The sequence below is a fragment of the Scleropages formosus genome, chromosome 17 (assembly GCF_900964775.1).
Source record: "Scleropages formosus chromosome 17, fSclFor1.1, whole genome shotgun sequence".
Classification (NCBI taxonomy): domain Eukaryota; kingdom Metazoa; phylum Chordata; class Actinopteri; order Osteoglossiformes; family Osteoglossidae; genus Scleropages; species Scleropages formosus.
The window spans coordinates 25,750,826-25,768,632 of NC_041822.1; the positions used below are offsets into that span (position 1 = coordinate 25,750,826).

The window sequence follows — 17,807 nt, forward strand, 5'->3', positions numbered from 1 at the left end:
ATTTTGCTTTCAGAAAATGCTCCTAGGTTTGCGCTCATGGGCGCATTCTTGTCCGGTGAGGCCCAAGAGGTGGATGAAGGACTGAAGAATGTAGAGGCCTTGAAAAGTTATTAAAAACATTGCAGAAACTCGGTCTGTATGCACGAGAGACCCACTGTCTCCTTCCCGAACGGCGCTCCCCTGCCACTGCCCCACCGGCGCCTCGACGAGCCCAAGAGGCATGCGCGAACGAGGGAGGTCCGCCGTTTCCCCTCGCAATTACAGGCCTTATTGGAAAGGCTCTCCTGCATCACATGGTTTCATCCAGATGCACCGCAAAGCCAAGTGCCAAGTGGGCCTATTAAAACATCTCCCCGTGGCTCAGCGTGAATTATGACAGACAGGAGGAATCTGTTTTCCCTTTATGTACAGGCTCTTTATGATGATTTTTTTGTTTGTTTTTTTTTCCCCAGCCGTTCCAGCCACCACAATTGGGTGGAATCTCTGGAAGCATCTCTGTCAACTCATCTGAAGCTCACAAAGTTGCGTTCTGAAAGTCCCTCCTGCGATGCGTCTTCGTTATTGAACGCAGAGCGCTACGGAGTTCGGACAGCGCGTCGGTCCACGCATTTTATTGTCTTATTGTCAGATGTGATACCAACGCATGGAATGTGACACGGGGCCAGGAGGAAATTGCAGTGCGAGCCTCCCCTCCCCGGGGTGCAGACGCGCATATCACCGGACCGGAAATGAACAGCATCGCAAAAAATGTGCCGAAAAATCGGAGGGTATCAAAAGCGGATTGACCAAGACCCCGAAGAAGCCTGTAGAGACGTGTCCGACTTTGGCCGTGTCGTTCTCCCTACCTGTGGCAGCTTTGTAGTACAGCCAGATTTCATCCGGGGAGAGGGCCCTTTCCCAGATGACGAACTCGTCGAAAGCCCCCGTCACGTAGTGTCTGTACGAGTGGTCGTTCCCGGTCCCGACGACCAGGTCCGTGTAGGTGTCCCCATAGCTGTTGGAGACGCTACCCTGTGGATCGCTGACGTTGAATGTCCCGTTGATGTACACGTTGAGGCCATTCTGGAGGGTCCAGGTGAAGAGAACGTGGGTCCAGTAAGGTCCTATCGTCAAAGAAGTATGGCAGAGCCACATTTCATTATTATTATTATTATTATTATTATTATTAATAAGACAAAGTGCTTACAAGGTCACAAGATGACCATCACCTGGTGCCTCGGATGACATATTGCATTGCAACAGACACAGAATTGACACAACAAAGGAATAAAGAATCTTTTCATATTTCAATACAGTTTTCAAAGGGTGCTCTAGTCAGCAAAGTGAGAGGGAAGATGCCGGAAGGACAGGCCAGGGCACTGAAAGGTAAATAAAGCTCTGGGCTCCCAATCTGTGCGGCCGCCCACCTTTCCTGGTCTCTGACACAAAGTGTGTTTGTACATCTGCTGAGAGAGCGTGCGATGAGAGCTAAAGTACGGATGGAACGAGTGCCGGAACACCTGCAGGAAGCTCCTGCAAGAAGAGAGATGAGGAATTTCTTGAGTGCAAGACTTTGAACATCTACGGTGAGATCCCACGAGGTCCTACAAGACCACTAATAAGGAAAAGCTTGAGTAGGTCCGCCTGCCATCTCCGGTAAGGTTCCGGCAGAAGAAGGACACGGAGCAGCTTCGCCGAATATGTTTCTACAGTTTCTCCGGTTACATTAAAGCCAGAGGAGCTTCGCCGAATGTATGTTTTTAATTCTTTACAGATGCCAGTTGCAGTGGTGGAGTTTGGCTCCACGTCGCATTCCATTTCAATAAAAGCAGAGAGGCTCGTCTAACATGACTGACTTCAGCGGGTGGCTCCTCAGCATGGGTTCCGTGATGTACTGAGGCAAGCAGCCCAAGAGTGTGAACCCGCAGGTCGCTCTGTTTGTCCTCCGCTCTCTGGGAGGGAAACGTCTCGACTGCGCCTTCGCTACACCGTGAAAACAGGTCACCGCTGGTCAAGGCACCATCCAAGGCTACTCTGTGGCCAATGAGAACCGTCAGAGTCTCGTAGTCTGTGTTACATTTCTTGGTGACTTTCAGACGTTTTTCTCAAAATGACACAGAGCTCAAAGTAAACAAAAGTGCATCAGCAAGACAAAGAGCTTTCGACACAGACGCGGGATTATTAAAGCACAGCTTGTGTGTGTGACAGCACCACGTTGCTGGTTCACATCCCTCCAGTAGCTCCTACAGAAGTGACGTTCAAATAGCAAATACATAGAAAATCACAGCAGATGGTGTTGGACTCATTGATGGAGCTGTCAGGAGATCAGGAGAGAAGCGGCTCTGAGAATGATGGGTTGGAGACCCTTGAAAGTTGAAAGGGATTCAGCAGCTCTGAGGGACAGAGGGAGCTCATTCCATCGCATCGGAACAGCACAGAGAATCAAGAGAATTCTGATTTTGGACCCTTGTGAGTGGGACCACCAAGCAGGCAGCCAGATGTTTACACCTGAAGAGGTGTACTGTGTGGGCGGAGCCAGCGCAAACCCAAAACTGTATTCCCCGACCAAACCACGGCACAGCCGCTCCCGCTGCCTAACGTCCGGCTTCCACAAACAACATTACAACAATACCTCTTAGTGTTTTCACTATGTTTTAGGGAGGAGGTGGTGAGTCACACACAAATATTGTGCTCTTTGATTGTGGTTTCCGCACTCAGGGCTGGGTGGAAGCGTTCTGCACACTGTCCGGGTGAAACACGCCACGCTTGTCTGAGCTTTAACTCTTGGGCGCAATAAACATCATCTACGCACGAGCCGCAGGCGTGAAGAAACACAGAGCGAAAGGCTAGGAGGAGCAGCGGCCCGTCCATATAGCCCTGTCCGGAGTCCCATCGGACGTGTGCGAAATCCCAGAATCCCGCAGGTCGTTTTGAGCAGCCCGCAAATCAACCGGCGACTGGGGGCTGCGTGAAGCCAACGCTGCAACCGAAAGGTGAAATGCGTCCGGTTCTAAACAGCAACCCTCCACGACCCTTGTCAATAAATGTGTCCAAGGAGACGGCCCAGAGAGTTAAAGAGCGCTGCGGTAAAAGCGAGTCACCTGGGAGGTGTGGGACCCCCCAGGGGGAAACAAGGACACCCTACAGAGCCCTGAGGCCGACTGCTCAGGAATGGCGGGACGGTGCCGCGTCCAAACCCTCCCGAAGCCCTGGAGGGACACGTCGTCTCTGGCTTTCCTCCCAAGATCTGGATTCGGCTCATTAATTATGCGCATAATTGCATATTTTTGGTTTGGAATGTAACGACGCGAGCCGAGAATGTGCGCCAAACTATTTCTCGCTCGCCTGTGATGTTAGAAAATATCCGAATGCCGGAATGCGCGTTAAGTGCCTCCGCGTGCGGGGAGATGGAAATGACCGAGCGAAGGCCGGGACTTCGCCGTGCCGTCCTTACCGAACCTCAGCGCGGGGATACCTGGGAGTTTGATGTTTGCTTTCCAGCGCCGGGAGTTTCCGCGGGTGTAGAACTCGACGTAGCCGCCGTAGGCGTTGGCGTACACCGAGAAGCCGTTGGATATGACTTTACCGCCAGAGGAGATGGCGAATCGCGACTGAGCCTCCTGGTTCTTCCAGAAGAAGGAAAAGGTGATTCCTGTTGAAGAAGAGAGAGACCCAAATAAGTCTTCCGAGAATCAGCTGGCACTCATCGCGGGATATTAACTGTCCCAGGGTGGCAGATTCCAGTGGGCTCATGGATCGCCGCACACTCGATCCCACCTAGATAATGTCCGTTTTAAAGGGACGTCGACTTCCCACCTTTCCCGCCTGTCCATTTAGACTTGATTTGGACTAAACGAAGCAGTAAAGTGTCACGTTTTGCTTTTCTAGCCATTTGGTTCCCAGCCGAAAGTAACGACTTCATATTTTACACGCAAATTATTTTCACGAGCAAGAAATACGCTCGTGAAATTAAAATGAAATTAAATAAAGAGTGTTTGTGTCTGAAGGAAACTGTAAACACACACGGTAAGTATGAGAAGCAGCACGAGGTCCTCGCACACGGCTCTGCAGCGACAAATCCACGCCGGTTATTGACATAAACACAGGAGAGAAAACAAGCCTTCGCTCCAGTGGCGACACACACACACAAGGAGAGGCTCACGTCTAATGATGGGAAATCAGAGGATATGAGCAAATCAAATTCATTTCCGCTGGAGAGAATTTCCACGCTGAAGAAAGACATGCTTTCCTCATAATTAATCTCATACTGCACAAACAAAGTAGCAAAGAGGAGGCAGATGAGGCCCAGATTATGCGCCGGAAGACAATAGTAACAATAATAATAATGAGTCGGAGGACAGATGGAAACGGATGAGGTCGTGACCCCCGTCGACGCGCCTCACCTTCGGGGCCGCAGAGGGTCGGGTCGCTGATACACGAGTTCCTGTAGTTCCCGAAGTGGAGAAACGTGGCCCCGTTGTCTCCGTTCAGATAGATCCCCTTGTTGACCATTCCTTCTACAATGTCTACAGACGGGGGTAGAAGCCAAAGGATATTACTTTGCCTGAGCGAACGCGTACATAGCTCTGCACCGCAGCGACCCCCCCCCCAACCCCCCAACCCCCCACCCCAAGGGCGCACCTGGTTTGAGTTTTTCGCCCGGTGACGCCACGGGCCGGCAAGCGCTGCGCTCGCCTAATCGACGCAAAGCCGTCCAGATCCGGCCGAGATCGAATTAAATGAGGGTCTAAAATGAAAGGCTTTCGCAAAGCGTAACCAAGACACTCTGTTGCGGTCACCGATCCGCTCTCGTGAGTTATTTCGCTCTGGACCGCACATGAACCAAACGTTCGGGGACCCGGCCAGCCGGCGCTGACACAAAACACGCTCCCGAGTCACACCGTGGCGTCTCTGTGGCAACGCATCGGTTCCTCTACAAAAACAGGTACTACGGAACTACCGGAACATTATTTGTAAATGGTGTAACTGTGTTGCTAGGCAACCGAGCTCTTTGTTTATCGGAAACTATGCCGGTTCGATGGGAGAAAACAGGTTCTTTCCTGAAATTTGACCGTCGTTCTAGGCGTTGATCGCCGTGCACCTCGGCCCCCAGTTTATCGGCCCAACGCGCGCAGTTAGTTCTGAGCGGTGACCCCTCGTTGAACATTTTTCCGTGTGTGTATTTACACAAGCTGTCTCGTCACAACACAGCGTCCATTAGTACCGAGTGCACTTTAATTACGTCGCGCTCGAGGCAAATCTTCCGAGCGGAGAGCCGAGAGCCGGGAGCCAGTTTGTCGGCGGCGTGACTTTGGTTTCTTCTCTGGCCAAGAACGCGAGCTGGATCTCGATCCCAGACGAGGTCGCTCAGTGGGAGCGAAACTCAAACGTTGCTGTTTATGGGTCACGGCACTTTGGCGTGTTGACGTCTCCAGGCTGGACGGAAACGGACGGACAGCTCAAAGGTCACGGGTTTGAACCCTATCGAGGACCATGCCCAAACAGCCCTGAGAAATGTGCCAACCTGGTAGTATTATTATTATTATTATTAATATTAATAATAACAACTCATTTATCTGACACCTTTCTCGAAAGAAACTTACAGCGTTACATTTGTACACTAATCTAATTACATTGATTTACTCTTTTCCACGGCAAGGTCATTTCTACCGTATGGATTCAGGGTAAATATGCTGATGAGGGGCGCCACAGCAGGAGCGGGGACTCAAACCAGGGCGCTTTCAATACAGCAGCAACGGCTCTAACGACTACGCCGCCTCACGGCTACTAACTTAGCACAGCGCCAGCGAACAGTGGGGCCTGAAGAAAGCGTAAAGATACGGCTCAAAAACGCACCCACGGCGCAGCAGGCAATGCGAGCAAATGTGTTTGAAGCCGCGGACGGGACGAACGGGGCACTCGACCGGTGGCGTTGCTCACCTACGGCTGCAGAAATGTTAGTGTAGGCAGAGTCATTGGTATACACAGAGGAAGAGTTATGGGAGTGAGGAAGCACAGTGTGGTTGTGGATTCTGAGCGCTGGATGGACACATGGAAAACAAAGAGACAAACAGGGAGAGAAGGTGATTCACGTGAACAAACATGACAATGAAGGGCAACACGGTGGCGGACACGGAGGCCGGACCGAGCGCTCATGCTGCTCGGACAGCCGGGGGACAGAGTGGGGGTTGGTGGGGGGGGGGGGTGTCATGGGCTCGGCGCTCGTCCGGAGGGAACCGCACGTTCCAGCAAAGCTCATTTGTACCGCTGGCTCCTCAACTTACAAACAGCACAGAGTAGAAGTCTGTTCGCAATTCGTGTTGTTCGTAACCTCGAAGTCGCCGTCACCACTGAGTCACGGTCAATTAATTCAATTCACCAGACATCCCGTATTTCGGAAAATTCTCAGAAAGAGAAACAGCTTAAAAAACAAAAGGACGTCAATTTTTAACATTTAGCTACATTGAAAGGAAAACGAAATTAAGACTACTGCAAGTAAAATCCCGTCGTCTCCGCTATTCCCGGCCAATTGGTCCCACGGACGTGTGTAACGTTCCTCGTGTTGTTACTGATCCCCGACGCTCAGGAGCTCCAGATACGAGCTGTAGACGACACTGCGGAGGTGAGTTGATCCCCCGGCCGGGAGCGTAGATACAGGTCACACGTTCCGCTCCACACGGCATTTCACGAGTTACTGCAGGTAAGCGAAGACGGTGCAATTAAAACTGAAAATGTTTGTTTCTTACAAAATCACAACTATGGGTTTGTAAAGTGAGGAGCCGGTGCGTCTCACTTTGCTGTATCGCGGCCCAGTGTTACGAATGTATGTTTTCAGACACGTGCAAACGTTCCCAACACACAGCTAACGCGTCTCACGTCACGCACACAAAGTGTGAAGAAGAAGCTCCTGCCACTATAAACACTGCACTGATTTGTCGTTTATACACGAGACTAAAATTCATTTTTTATAAACTCAAGATTTTAAAGGGAATAAAGGGAGTCGAGAACTTGGCTGAAGTTGCCCCGCTTATCCGGGCTGCAACCCAACACATCGCCTGCTGCAGCTGCGTCGAGTCCCAGCTGTCTGCTATCGCTTCCTTCCGTTTCCTTTCAATAAAGTCCAAAGTGAGCGTCGCATCGGAGGAACGGCTCTCCGGGGGGTCAAGATGCGCGGCCCAGTGATCGTGATGTGGCGAAGGAAACACCTTGCGTGGTCGAAACCCGAACGCAAGAGAGTCGTGAGCAGTGCGCCGTGACCACGCGGGACAGCCGGGAGCTGTGATTTCACACTCGGCTCATGATCCACGTGAACGATAAACAGGAGCACTTAATTAATTAAATAATGAAAAAGAGAGATGCGACTAAATACACTAGTGGGCGAAACACTAAGCTGCTGCACTATGAGTAACACACACAGACACACGTTTGATACGGAACAACAGACGGGCCTTTGCGCCGGGTACGAGGCGAGCGCTGGGACGGACGTGGGGACAAGGGAGGAAGGGGTAACTTTTCTGTTCTAGAACGTTCCTCACTTTACATACTTATACTACTTCCATTAACATGACCTGCTCTGTTTCCGATCTCGTCGAGGAGCCCGTGGATCCCGTCCACGGCGTCCAGGGGCCAGTAGTGCGAGGCTGTGGACAGCACCTGGAGGCCTGGGGACGACACGCCGACATGAGCGACTCTCCGTGTGTCATGTCAGCGAACCCAACACCTTATTATACAATACAGCACAAATGTGTGTTGGTAAAGCCCCCCTTAACATAGTACATATTGCAGTAAATGACAGTATACAGTAAGACACGGGCTCAAAAGTTCAGAGCAACATTTCCTGGGTTCGAAGGGGGGGTGGGTCACAGAAATCCAGCCCTTTCGTGGGGAAATTCTAAAGCCTTTATGCGAGCAAACAAACAGTACAGTTGTGCGGTATTAACATCCAATATTATTAATATCCAATATTAGTAATATCCAATATCCGCTTCCAGCCATCGCAGCATTTTGCTGAATGTCTGCACTGAAATGAGGAGCCATGTCCTTACTGTAGTAAAAGTGTTCATAGTGCGGTAAAGAGAAGGAACACACGCACACGGAGCAGAGTGGGGGGTCGGGGGTCCTTCAAACAAAGCAGTCATTATAGAGAAAGTTCTGATTGCGGGAGGGATGTGAATGTGAATATTGTGGAGACAGAGCAGGAGCGCCGCGGTCACCCACCTGGATGCTCCGAGGGAAGGAGCGCTGCGCCGCGGACCTGCAACACAACACGGGAATGAGTGCGAATCCCACCTGGAGGGTTTGCGTTCGGCGCCGCGCACACCGGTTCAGGGTTCGAGAGACGGATACCTGGAGCAGAGCCGCTAAAAGGGAGAAGCAGCAGAGCGCGGTGTCCACACGGCCCATGTTCGCCCCCCTCCCCCCGGTCGGTTGTGGGGGAATACACAGTACAGTATATGATCGATCTCTGGTCTGGACAATGCCAGTCAGTGTGAGGAGATCGCGAGCGCCGACTCCCCCCTCCGACCGTCCCACGCCGGCGCTGCCCTTTCAAGTCGCTCCGGTCACCCGCTTCGCGGACCCCCCGCGGTGACGCGCTCACGAGCGGCGGCGGCGGTGGCGGCGAAGGGCTTCGAGCGCGTGGTGCTGCGGCGGCGCCCCGCGCCACATCACATGTCCTCCGCCGGGTCCCGACCCCTTGCTCCGCAGCCGGTCCCGGAGAGCCTCCGTGCTTCGCGGCCACAGCTCCGGGCTCCTGGATGCGCTCTGGTCTGGAGGAAGTTGAGGAGCTGTGTGTGGAGGAGCGGGAGGCGCGCGCGCTGTCCTGGTGGGTGTGGGAACTCACATCATGATGTCATCTGCTTTGAGGGACACGATCTCACACACCGTGGCGGGTTCGAGAACAAAGGGCTGGACGCGTCGCGCGACTAGTGTACAAGTAACAGCAGCGCGTGACACACCAACGTGCCACTGCGGCTGTTTCTTTACGGACTCGCAACAAAGTTACTTCGCTTTACGCACTTAAAGAGCGGCCGACCGGGGGCACTTTCACTGTGCCGTTTCAGGGTAAGTACTGTACCTTGATCAAGGGTACCTACCAGCACAAGGTGGGATTCGAAACGAAGACGTAGCATTGCAAGGCGACACCTCTAACTACTACGCCACCTGCTGCTCCAATCATAGTATTATTATTATTGTTGTTATTATTATTAAAGGTTGTTACAGTATATTATTATGTATAATACATAATTGTATACATAATTATAAATTATAATTAAAGTATACAAAGTTAATACATAAAGCTCACTATATTTTAACTAAGTTGATGCTTTTATGTGGCACATTGCAGTGTTTTAGTCATTAATGCAGCAGGGTAAATTTTACTGTATTAACCCAGGGCAATTTCCTCTTCGACCAAGAGTACATTTTACACATTTATCCATTTACCTTTTGAGCACGCTGATTTGCCCATTCATACAAGGAGACAGTTTATCTGGAGCAATCCAGGGTAGTACCTTTATCACGGGCACTACAGTGAGAGCGGGGTTTGAACCAGCAACCTTCACATCACGTATCTTTACGAGAAACGTTCGTCTTGCCCTGTTAAATTTCTACTTAAAACACAAAATCTCACGGAGAGACTGAGAATTTTGTGCCCATTAACCAGTTAACTCACACAGTTTTTTTCTCTCACTTCATAACACGTATGATGTAACACATGTATCAGCGCACACACCTTATTCACCGCGGTAACTTACACTGCTAGCTAGATACACTACTTACACTGGGTCACTCATCCATACATCAGTGAAACACACACACGCTCTCTCTCTCTCTCTCTCTCTCTCTCTCTCTGTCACTCACACACTATGAGGGAACCTGAAGAGCACGTGTTTGGACTGTGGGAGGAAACCGGAGTACCCGGAGGAAACATGCGAACTCCACACAGACAGAGGGGGGATAGAACCCACATCCTCTCGCACCACCCAGGCGCTGTGATTCAGCAACGCTACTCGGTGTACCACCGTGCCGCCCAAATGTCCCATTGTATATTTATATTTCATTAATATATTTATTCAACTATAGAAATTAATTATCGAAATTAATTCATTATAAATTAAATATTGGAATTAATTATTCGATTAATTAATCACGTAGCATTTTCTCACAACAAAATGTGTCGAAGAGCAGAACGGAGCCCTTAGTCCTTCTACACACTTTTCGGCGCGTTACGGTGCGAACGGGGGCAGAGCGCCACCTTGTGGAGGGTCTCTCCCTGTCGGAAAGCATTAAAACGGCCACAGGCCTGCGGCTCGGGGACTGCGGGGACAGTAAGTGTTCTCCAGGAGGACAAAGCTCAAGGTGTTTCAAATCCCACAACCCTCCAGTGAGAGCGGTGAGTTGGTCCACTGTTCCTGGACCAGAACGAAACCCACGCTGTCCCTCCTGAGTCTGATGCTCCGTGGTTGGCCGTTGCCTCCTCTCCAGGACCCTGGAACCCCTCGGTAGTTAGATCGCATCATCTGGTGACGCATCATCGGGGTGGGAGCACCAGTCAGTCCAGAGCTCCTGTCCCAGCCCTCCACACGATGTCGAAGAACTCGAGACCCAACGATGCCCAGGACTTCCGGTGTTTCTGGAGGAACCTCATCCATCCCGTGTCCCAGCTGCTGCTGAAGGAACCTTGACTCGAGACACGGATCCCGATGCTTCAGAAGCTTGTGGCGCTGCCTTCTGGAAGGAGGGTGGGCCTGCAGGATCCAGGAGGTCCTCCGAATATCCAGAGATTGCTGCCCTAGCGCGATGATGACATAGAGAACAACAAGCCTGACAATTTTCTTCTGACCGTTTCGTTACCTACCGAGGGAACATCACGAAGACGTCCAGGGGGGCATGAAGGACTGTATGTATATGATCACTTGATTGAGACTGATGGATGACTGTGATTGGCTGCTTTCCCTTCCTGTGCCGCCAGAGTTTTCCATAACCTGTCTGAGATCATCCAAAAGCCATTTTCCACTCAAAAGCCAAAGTCCTCCCACATCCAGGCTTCTGCTTCTATAACCAGTTTTTTTGTCCTCTTGGTACCTCTTTGCCAAACCTTGAGCTCTCACGATACTAATGTCCAGTTGGCCTCTCTCAACCCAGTAGTTTTTTCACCGTTGCTGTTTACCCAACAGGTTCTTGATCTACCATCCCGGCAGGCATTGCCCGCCTTCTAGCAACAGCTTCATGACTCCATGTCCGCAGCTCTCTGATGAATATTTGCAAGAGATGTTCTTCAGGAAGTCAGGTCACTTCCAGACCTCTGGCTGTGGCAGGGCGGAGCCTAGCCATGCCTACTGCCCACCTTCACTGAGACCCACACCTAGACATCTCTCATTGGGATGAAATGAGCACTAGGTGCAGCCAGATGAGACTTTTTGAAGAGAGATGTGGAGAATAAAGGTGTGTGACATACCTGAAATGGTGGTTGATTTGTAGCTGTGCTTCTTGACCTTTTTGGCCAGGGTACCCCATGTGGGAGCATATAATATATATATATATGATTCTGATATATTTAGTGTGAATGGACTTTATGCCTCACTAAAATGTAAACACCAAAAATTGCTTTGTTATGCGTGTACTAATGGCACCACTGCAGGTAAAATTACTTCAAAATTAGTACATAGATATTTTACTATATAGCAAATAAAATGTTCCATATAGAAGCTACCCCCAAGCAGGTTGCCCAGTCCCGGATTACAACCAGTTTCCTGTTAATCTAGTGTGGAGTTGACTTTTGTTTCTTTCACCCATTCTACTTTTTAACCTCAAAAGCTGTTTAATTTTTTGTATTTTGGCAGTTTGGTTAATTGGCTTTTAAGGGGAAGGAAAAATGAAAGTAGCTGAAAATGCAACCACTTCCATTCCTCCCTGGTGACTCCCCAGACCAAAAGACACAGACACAGGGCAGAGCAGCAGAGACATTTGACCCAAAGATCTCTAGTTAATAAGGAGGGCTGTTGGTTATCAAGATTACAGTAGATATTTCTTTTTCAGTTTCCACTGTCAGACAGCTACTTGTGTTATAGTGTTACCGTGTATAAATATATAAAAGGTAGGTTGGTTTCTCAGTATCTGCTGGGGACAAACCAGATCTTTGCCAACTGCACTTAAACTACTGATTCTGGAAATGAACTTCACATTTAGACAGATACAATACTGAGGTACTGCGGATTTCTTTAAAGGCAGATATTCCACAGAGGCCCAGTCTTGTAGAACGAACTGGGTTCTTTACAGCCATTGCCAAATTCAAGAGCAACTAGAGAGCTCACTCACTGCAGGAGAAATGCAAGATCATAAATGAAGGCGCAGGAGCCCAGTGTTTTAAACAACTTTATTGACTAAATAAAATTGGAATCAACAGCAAGTTGTGTACAGTTTATGGCAGAAGGCTTAAATTATCAGAATCAGAGGGAAAGGTTAAATGAAAATACTGGATGGACAGTCACGTTTGAAAAACAAAAACCAAATAAAGCCAGGTATGTAAGGCAACCCAGAACACATTGGGTTTCTGAGCTGCGCAGGCCTTGGCAAAGCGCCTCCCCCCACCGTTTGTCTGTCCTGGATCTCGTGTAACACACGAAAATGCTCCGCTAACCTGCCAGGGGGGCTGGAACTAGGCCACGGCCCCCGCGCGGCTGCCTATAAAACTAGGCGGCCCGTGGCGCTCCGCTGCCAGCTCACAGGTCATCCTCGTCGTCTGGCAGGGCCGTGGACTGGGCCACCTGTAGGGGAAACGGCAGGACAAGGCGTAAGACTTCCAAAGTCTCCATTTGTATTGTGGTGTCCCCTCAGGAACAAAAGACGTCCATCTCCACCGCAGTGCATTCTGCCACAAACAAGGCAAGTTTAAGAAAACAGAGAACGCATTCTCAGGTACACCCATGTTGACACCCTTCTCAGAAGAACACACAAATCAGTCGATATGAAATAGAAAAACTTGTGTCAATTTCTGCAGCTTAAAACTTGATGCCAGACCATCAGTTTAATACTGTGGCACAGAAGCAAAGTTGTGAAAAAGACCAACCAGCAGTCAGTTAAGGACTCATCTTACAGGAGAGAGAACTTCTGAAGAGTTTTAAAAAAACCCAGTCATTCTAGACATGGCCCAGCACGGCATAGCATTCTTATTCCGTTGCAAAATATTGACAGTTCTTGAAAGGATTAAGGTTATCAAAGCCGAACCACATAACCCAAAGATTTTTGCTATTCATTTTCAACCTTTTCCCCCGCCAATACAGCGCTCCCTTTGGTCTGTAGCCTATCCCAAGTGCACAGGTCCAAAGCAGGATGTTTCGAAATTTTCATTTCACATTTACTTTAGAGATACCAATTTTGTACAGGAGCAAAAGTTTCAGATTTATTTGCATATAAGATGGAATATATAATGTTTGTACCTTCCTTGTTGCATTTGTCAACTTTGTCCAAAAAACACTAGACCAATAGTGCACCAAAAACCTAGACATGACACAAGCCAACCCCAAACCAAGATTAACAGACCACATTCCACCCTAGTAGGATCACCCATCATACACTTGTTTTAATTTTCACTCATATTCAGAACAAGGTTAGTAAACTTCAGGGACACTGGTCCCTGAGAGATGGCCCAGAATAGCAACCACTGACCACATGCGTAGCAACGACTGGGAATCTGTGAATCCGTGTAACTAAATGAGTGCCCTACCTGCAGGTCCTCCTCATACTGCTTGGCCAGCTGGGGATCCATCACTACCTCTGGGGGAGCCAGGGCAGGCATGGCTACAAACTCGAGGTTTGGGTCACCAATCAGCTTCCTTGCCAACCACAGGAAGGGCTTCTCAAAGTTGTAGTTGCTCTTGGCAGAGATGTCATAGTACTGAGGGAAGACACAATGGGGTAGAGCTCATGAGTGTCACATAACCCGAGCCGCCCACGGAAAGGCCATTACCATACTGCCAAATAACACACATGCATTAAGACGTGTAAAAGGTCTAACAAATACAGATGTCATATTATGATGCAAATAAGAGACTGGAGGAGAGCGGGAAGATGGAGATAATGATATACTGGGTATATGGTGACATGCCTTCACAGTCCCGCTAACACATAGCAATGCCGGCATACCTGAAGATTCTTCTTTCTGTGGAAAACGATGGCTTTTGCTTTGACTTTCCTATCTTTGATGTCTACCTTGTTACCACACAGGACTATGGGGATGTTCTCACACACTCGAACCAAGTCTCTGTGCCAGTTGGGAACATTTTTGTATGTTACCCTGGATGTCACGTCAAACATAATTATGGCACACTGGGCTGAAAAAAAACAAGCCAAAGGTCAGGGGCAACATCTACATACAGTTTGCAGTAGCACAGACAAGGAAATTAAAGTTTACTCAAACTCTGCCACAAAGTACAAAAGGTGTCTTCTGCAGCTTAAAATTTAAATATCTAAAGGCAGGTTTTAAAAAAAAATTCTAATAAAAACAAATTAACTGAACAACACTTTCCCAAATGGGATCAGGCTTGTAAATGTAGACAAATATTCAAATTTGAAACGAGCAGTTTTCTGCATGCCAAGTTTCCTCACTGCAGAAAGACCTCATTAACAAGTGAACATCTGACTTATTTCCAGGCCACAAAATACTATTCACCTTCACTCTTGTGTTTCAAGCCTAAGTCAGACAGCGTCACTGAAGCAGCTGGAATATTACTGCTGTTACTCGGAAAGACTCAGCAGCGCAATGGGGAATTTGCAAGTATAGCGCAGATATTAAATGAGGGAGGATCAGCTACCGTATTGAAACAGCCATCAAAAATGGGCCTTCTGGAGGCCCAGAGCAAGATAAATATCCAAGAAACATCTACCTTTACGAAAAATGCAATCTGAGTAGTGCTTCATATCCACAATACCACAGTACATGAGTGTGAAAGTGGTGCCTTATTTGAGTCTATTTCCTTGATGTTACATGCGGAAACGGGTCAGTAAGCAGTACCTTGTATGTAATACCCATCTCGGAGACCACCAAATTTCTCCTGTCCAGCTGTATCCCACACGTTGAATTTGATCGCTCCTCTGTTGGTGTGAAACATAAGAGGGTGGACTTCGACACCCAGGGTAGCTGCAGGAACAGAACCATGTGTGACCAAAACAATTTAATGACCTCTACTTCAGGTAGTTATTTTATTTCAATGCAACTGTGTATCACCACCATGGTAAACTACTACTGTGAAAGCCATGTGTACATACAAGTTGTGAGTTTAATATGAGATCATGCACTCCACTCTCCCTCTGTCTCAAACCCATGTTTTGAGACCTACATCTTGACAGCTACATAAACAAGCCCAAAATCATGTGCTATGATAATCTATGCATTTGCTATTTGAATGTCAACCTATGGCAACTACTTGAGATCTGAACAAAGTATCAGACAGGTTGTGTCTCCATAATCCTGTGTCTTTGCATATATATAAATAAATAAATAAATAAATAAATAAATAAAATAAAAAAACTGTTGATGCACGTTCGTTTAAGCTGCACATCACGTTAAAGATGTGAGGTTCCTTGTCTTACCTACATACTTCTTCTCAAATTCTCCAGTCAAATGGCGCTTCACAAAGGTGGTTTTACCCGTACCACCATCTCCCACCAAAACCAGCTGAAACAGAGAAACAAGTTACGGATAATGTGTAATGTAATGTAAATGTTTATATACATTTAAAAAACTAGGAAGGAATCGTTGATATTCGGATAGTTTCATACAGCCACTCGTGTGATGTACACTGGGTCATATGGTGGAAAACGTAACTACTTTGAATCGCGCATCTGCATTGAAGTCTTTCTGCTAATGTAGTGCATACATATTGATATTTCCTACGAGATGTACGTTGCTTTGGAGAAAAGTGCCTGCTAAATGAATATATGTAATGCAAATGTAAGTTGTCAGGGACTTTTCTAATAAATAAAGTGTACCAGATAGTGAAGTTTACAAGTTCTCTCACAAAGGAAGAAATACTCACTTTGAACTGAACCTGGGGTTCTGCCTGCATTGCCATGATTCACTGTAACCTGCAGAAAAGACGAACACAAGACAGTTTATTAACACAAGGTGAACGTGCACGTCATATCGGGCCACTAGGGAGGGTAGTAGTTACACCAGCACCTTGGCTTGCAATCGCCAGATCGGGTCCTGGGTTCAAAATAAATCTCTGCTTCTGCTGTAATACCCCCAGCAAGTCACTGACACTGAATTAAATAAGGTATTTAAATCTTTGTTATTAACTATATAGAGCAACACTGACACTGAGCTACTTGGAGTTGGATAACACACGGTACTATCGCCACTCCACTCACCCCACCGCGTGCCGACCCGTAGGTTGTGGGTTCGTAACCCGAACAGCGAAATCAATTAACGCAACAACCAGTGACTGGCACTGCGCGTGAAGAGGCCGTCGAGTGACTCACAATGAAAAAGTAGACTGTACTACAGTACAGTCAGATTTACCACCTGGACAAAGTTTCCTGTACGGAGCGACAATGAATGTGAATAATCATGTCACGTGGTGTCGCGCGCGTTAATAACCGCTCGGTCTCGGAACACTCAGCTCGATCATGATGATAACTAGCACGTTACCGGGCTGAGGACAATGAATGAGTGTGGGCAGAACTCAGAACTGTCTGTGACTTTCGTCCCAACGTTATTCATTGATCGAGAGACTGTAAAACTAGAGCGGAACTAGAGGCCCGACCGCCACGCGGTGGAAGGGCGCCGGCCACGCGCTTCCCACGGGCACAAAGAAAGAGACGCAGCAAGGAAACGCTCAAAAATCATGCACATTTATGACTCGGACAGGCGACCGTCGTCACCGCCTCGCAGAGGAAAGAATAAATGGACCCTGCGCTGTATGCTGCGGTTACCAGTGTAGAAAAGCAGCTGGATAAAAAAGCGGTACGAATTGTGAAAGTTGCCGTCTCATCGCCGCATCGAAAAGCGCGCCAAGAGCGCGCGCGACGGGACCATTCAGCGCCTCAGGCACCAATAAGAGAGTAAAAGTGGCAGAAACCGGAGCTCCAAGTCTAGGTAGAACAGTCGCTTTCCTCTAAAATACAATAAGGAGTGGAATCATGTCTGTAATCGTGAACGGATGGGCTTTTTCCCCCTCAATCACTCACCTCAGCGCTTCGATGCACCACTGCTTCCGAGGTTCCAAAGTAAAATGGCGGATACGCTTTTCAAACGGTGCGAGCGCGCACCCGCGGGCGTCACGTGGGCTCCCCATCCGCTTCAGTTGCCACGGCAACTCGCGGTGTATAACGGGGACGCCTCTCCTTTCAGCTTTCTGATAGGGCAGGACGAACTGTAACGTGAGCCTCCGGAACGTGTTTTTTAACTCAACTTAGAGGCATCAATATCACACATGATTGGTTGAATTTGTCACATCTGGATTTTGAACCAGTCAAATCGAACTGCGTTGTTTGTGATGTGGAATGTAACGCCAATTTCTCAACATCACATAGGCCTATTGTCCTCTGCAGAAACCGCGACAAAACGAAACGTTAAAATACAAACTACTACTATGCTTACTAAATCAATGACGATAAGATAACTTAAATAACTGTAATGTATTTGTATGAAAAACAACCTGCGGCAAGGCGTTACAGACTCTGTTGGAAACTCGAAAGTTTAGACAAAATTGCTTTTTAAATGCAAAACGAAGCGAACCTTATCTTGGCATTTTTATGCAAAATAACTGTCAAGGATTGGAGACATCATTGCATTATTTCGCGGATTCTCTCCTGTAAAGTGTTTT

The 17,807-nt window shown here is 48.3% G+C and overlaps 2 protein-coding genes across 9 annotated transcripts in view; both read right to left on the reverse strand.

Annotated features, from left to right (window-relative positions):
* adgrd1 (adhesion G protein-coupled receptor D1) overlaps window positions 1–8,452 on the reverse strand; it is a 58,782-nt gene extending 50,330 nt beyond the window's left edge. Inside the window, exons 1-7 of one of the 8 annotated variants that reach the window (XM_018731694.2) lie at window positions 8,326–8,452; window positions 8,197–8,233; window positions 7,524–7,640; window positions 5,920–6,018; window positions 4,383–4,505; window positions 3,434–3,631; window positions 846–1,103 (exon numbers count right to left, since the gene is read on the reverse strand). In XM_018731694.2, coding sequence (XP_018587210.1) covers window positions 846–1,103; window positions 3,434–3,631; window positions 4,383–4,505; window positions 5,920–6,018; window positions 7,524–7,640; window positions 8,197–8,233; window positions 8,326–8,382 — 889 coding nt within the window. In that variant the 5' untranslated portion in view covers window positions 8,383–8,452. The remainder of the gene's footprint in view (window positions 1–845; window positions 1,104–3,433; window positions 3,632–4,382; window positions 4,506–5,919; window positions 6,019–7,523; window positions 7,641–8,196; window positions 8,234–8,325) is intronic. The other 7 variants (XM_018731696.2, XM_018731695.2, XM_018731701.2 and 4 more) reach the window with 7 other exon arrangements.
* A 3,884-nt stretch (window positions 8,453–12,336) lies between these two features.
* On the reverse strand, window positions 12,337–17,245 carry LOC108921800 (GTP-binding nuclear protein Ran). Its single transcript, XM_018731512.1, has 7 exons — window positions 17,170–17,245; window positions 16,017–16,065; window positions 15,571–15,655; window positions 14,993–15,118; window positions 14,125–14,312; window positions 13,706–13,876; window positions 12,337–12,746 (listed from the first exon to the last, which is right to left on the reverse strand). The coding sequence occupies exons 2-7, from the start codon at window positions 16,050–16,052 to the stop codon at window positions 12,702–12,704; spliced, it is 651 nt and encodes a 216-aa protein (XP_018587028.1). The 5' UTR covers window positions 16,053–16,065; window positions 17,170–17,245; the 3' UTR covers window positions 12,337–12,701.
* Between the last annotated feature and the right edge of the window lie 562 nt (window positions 17,246–17,807).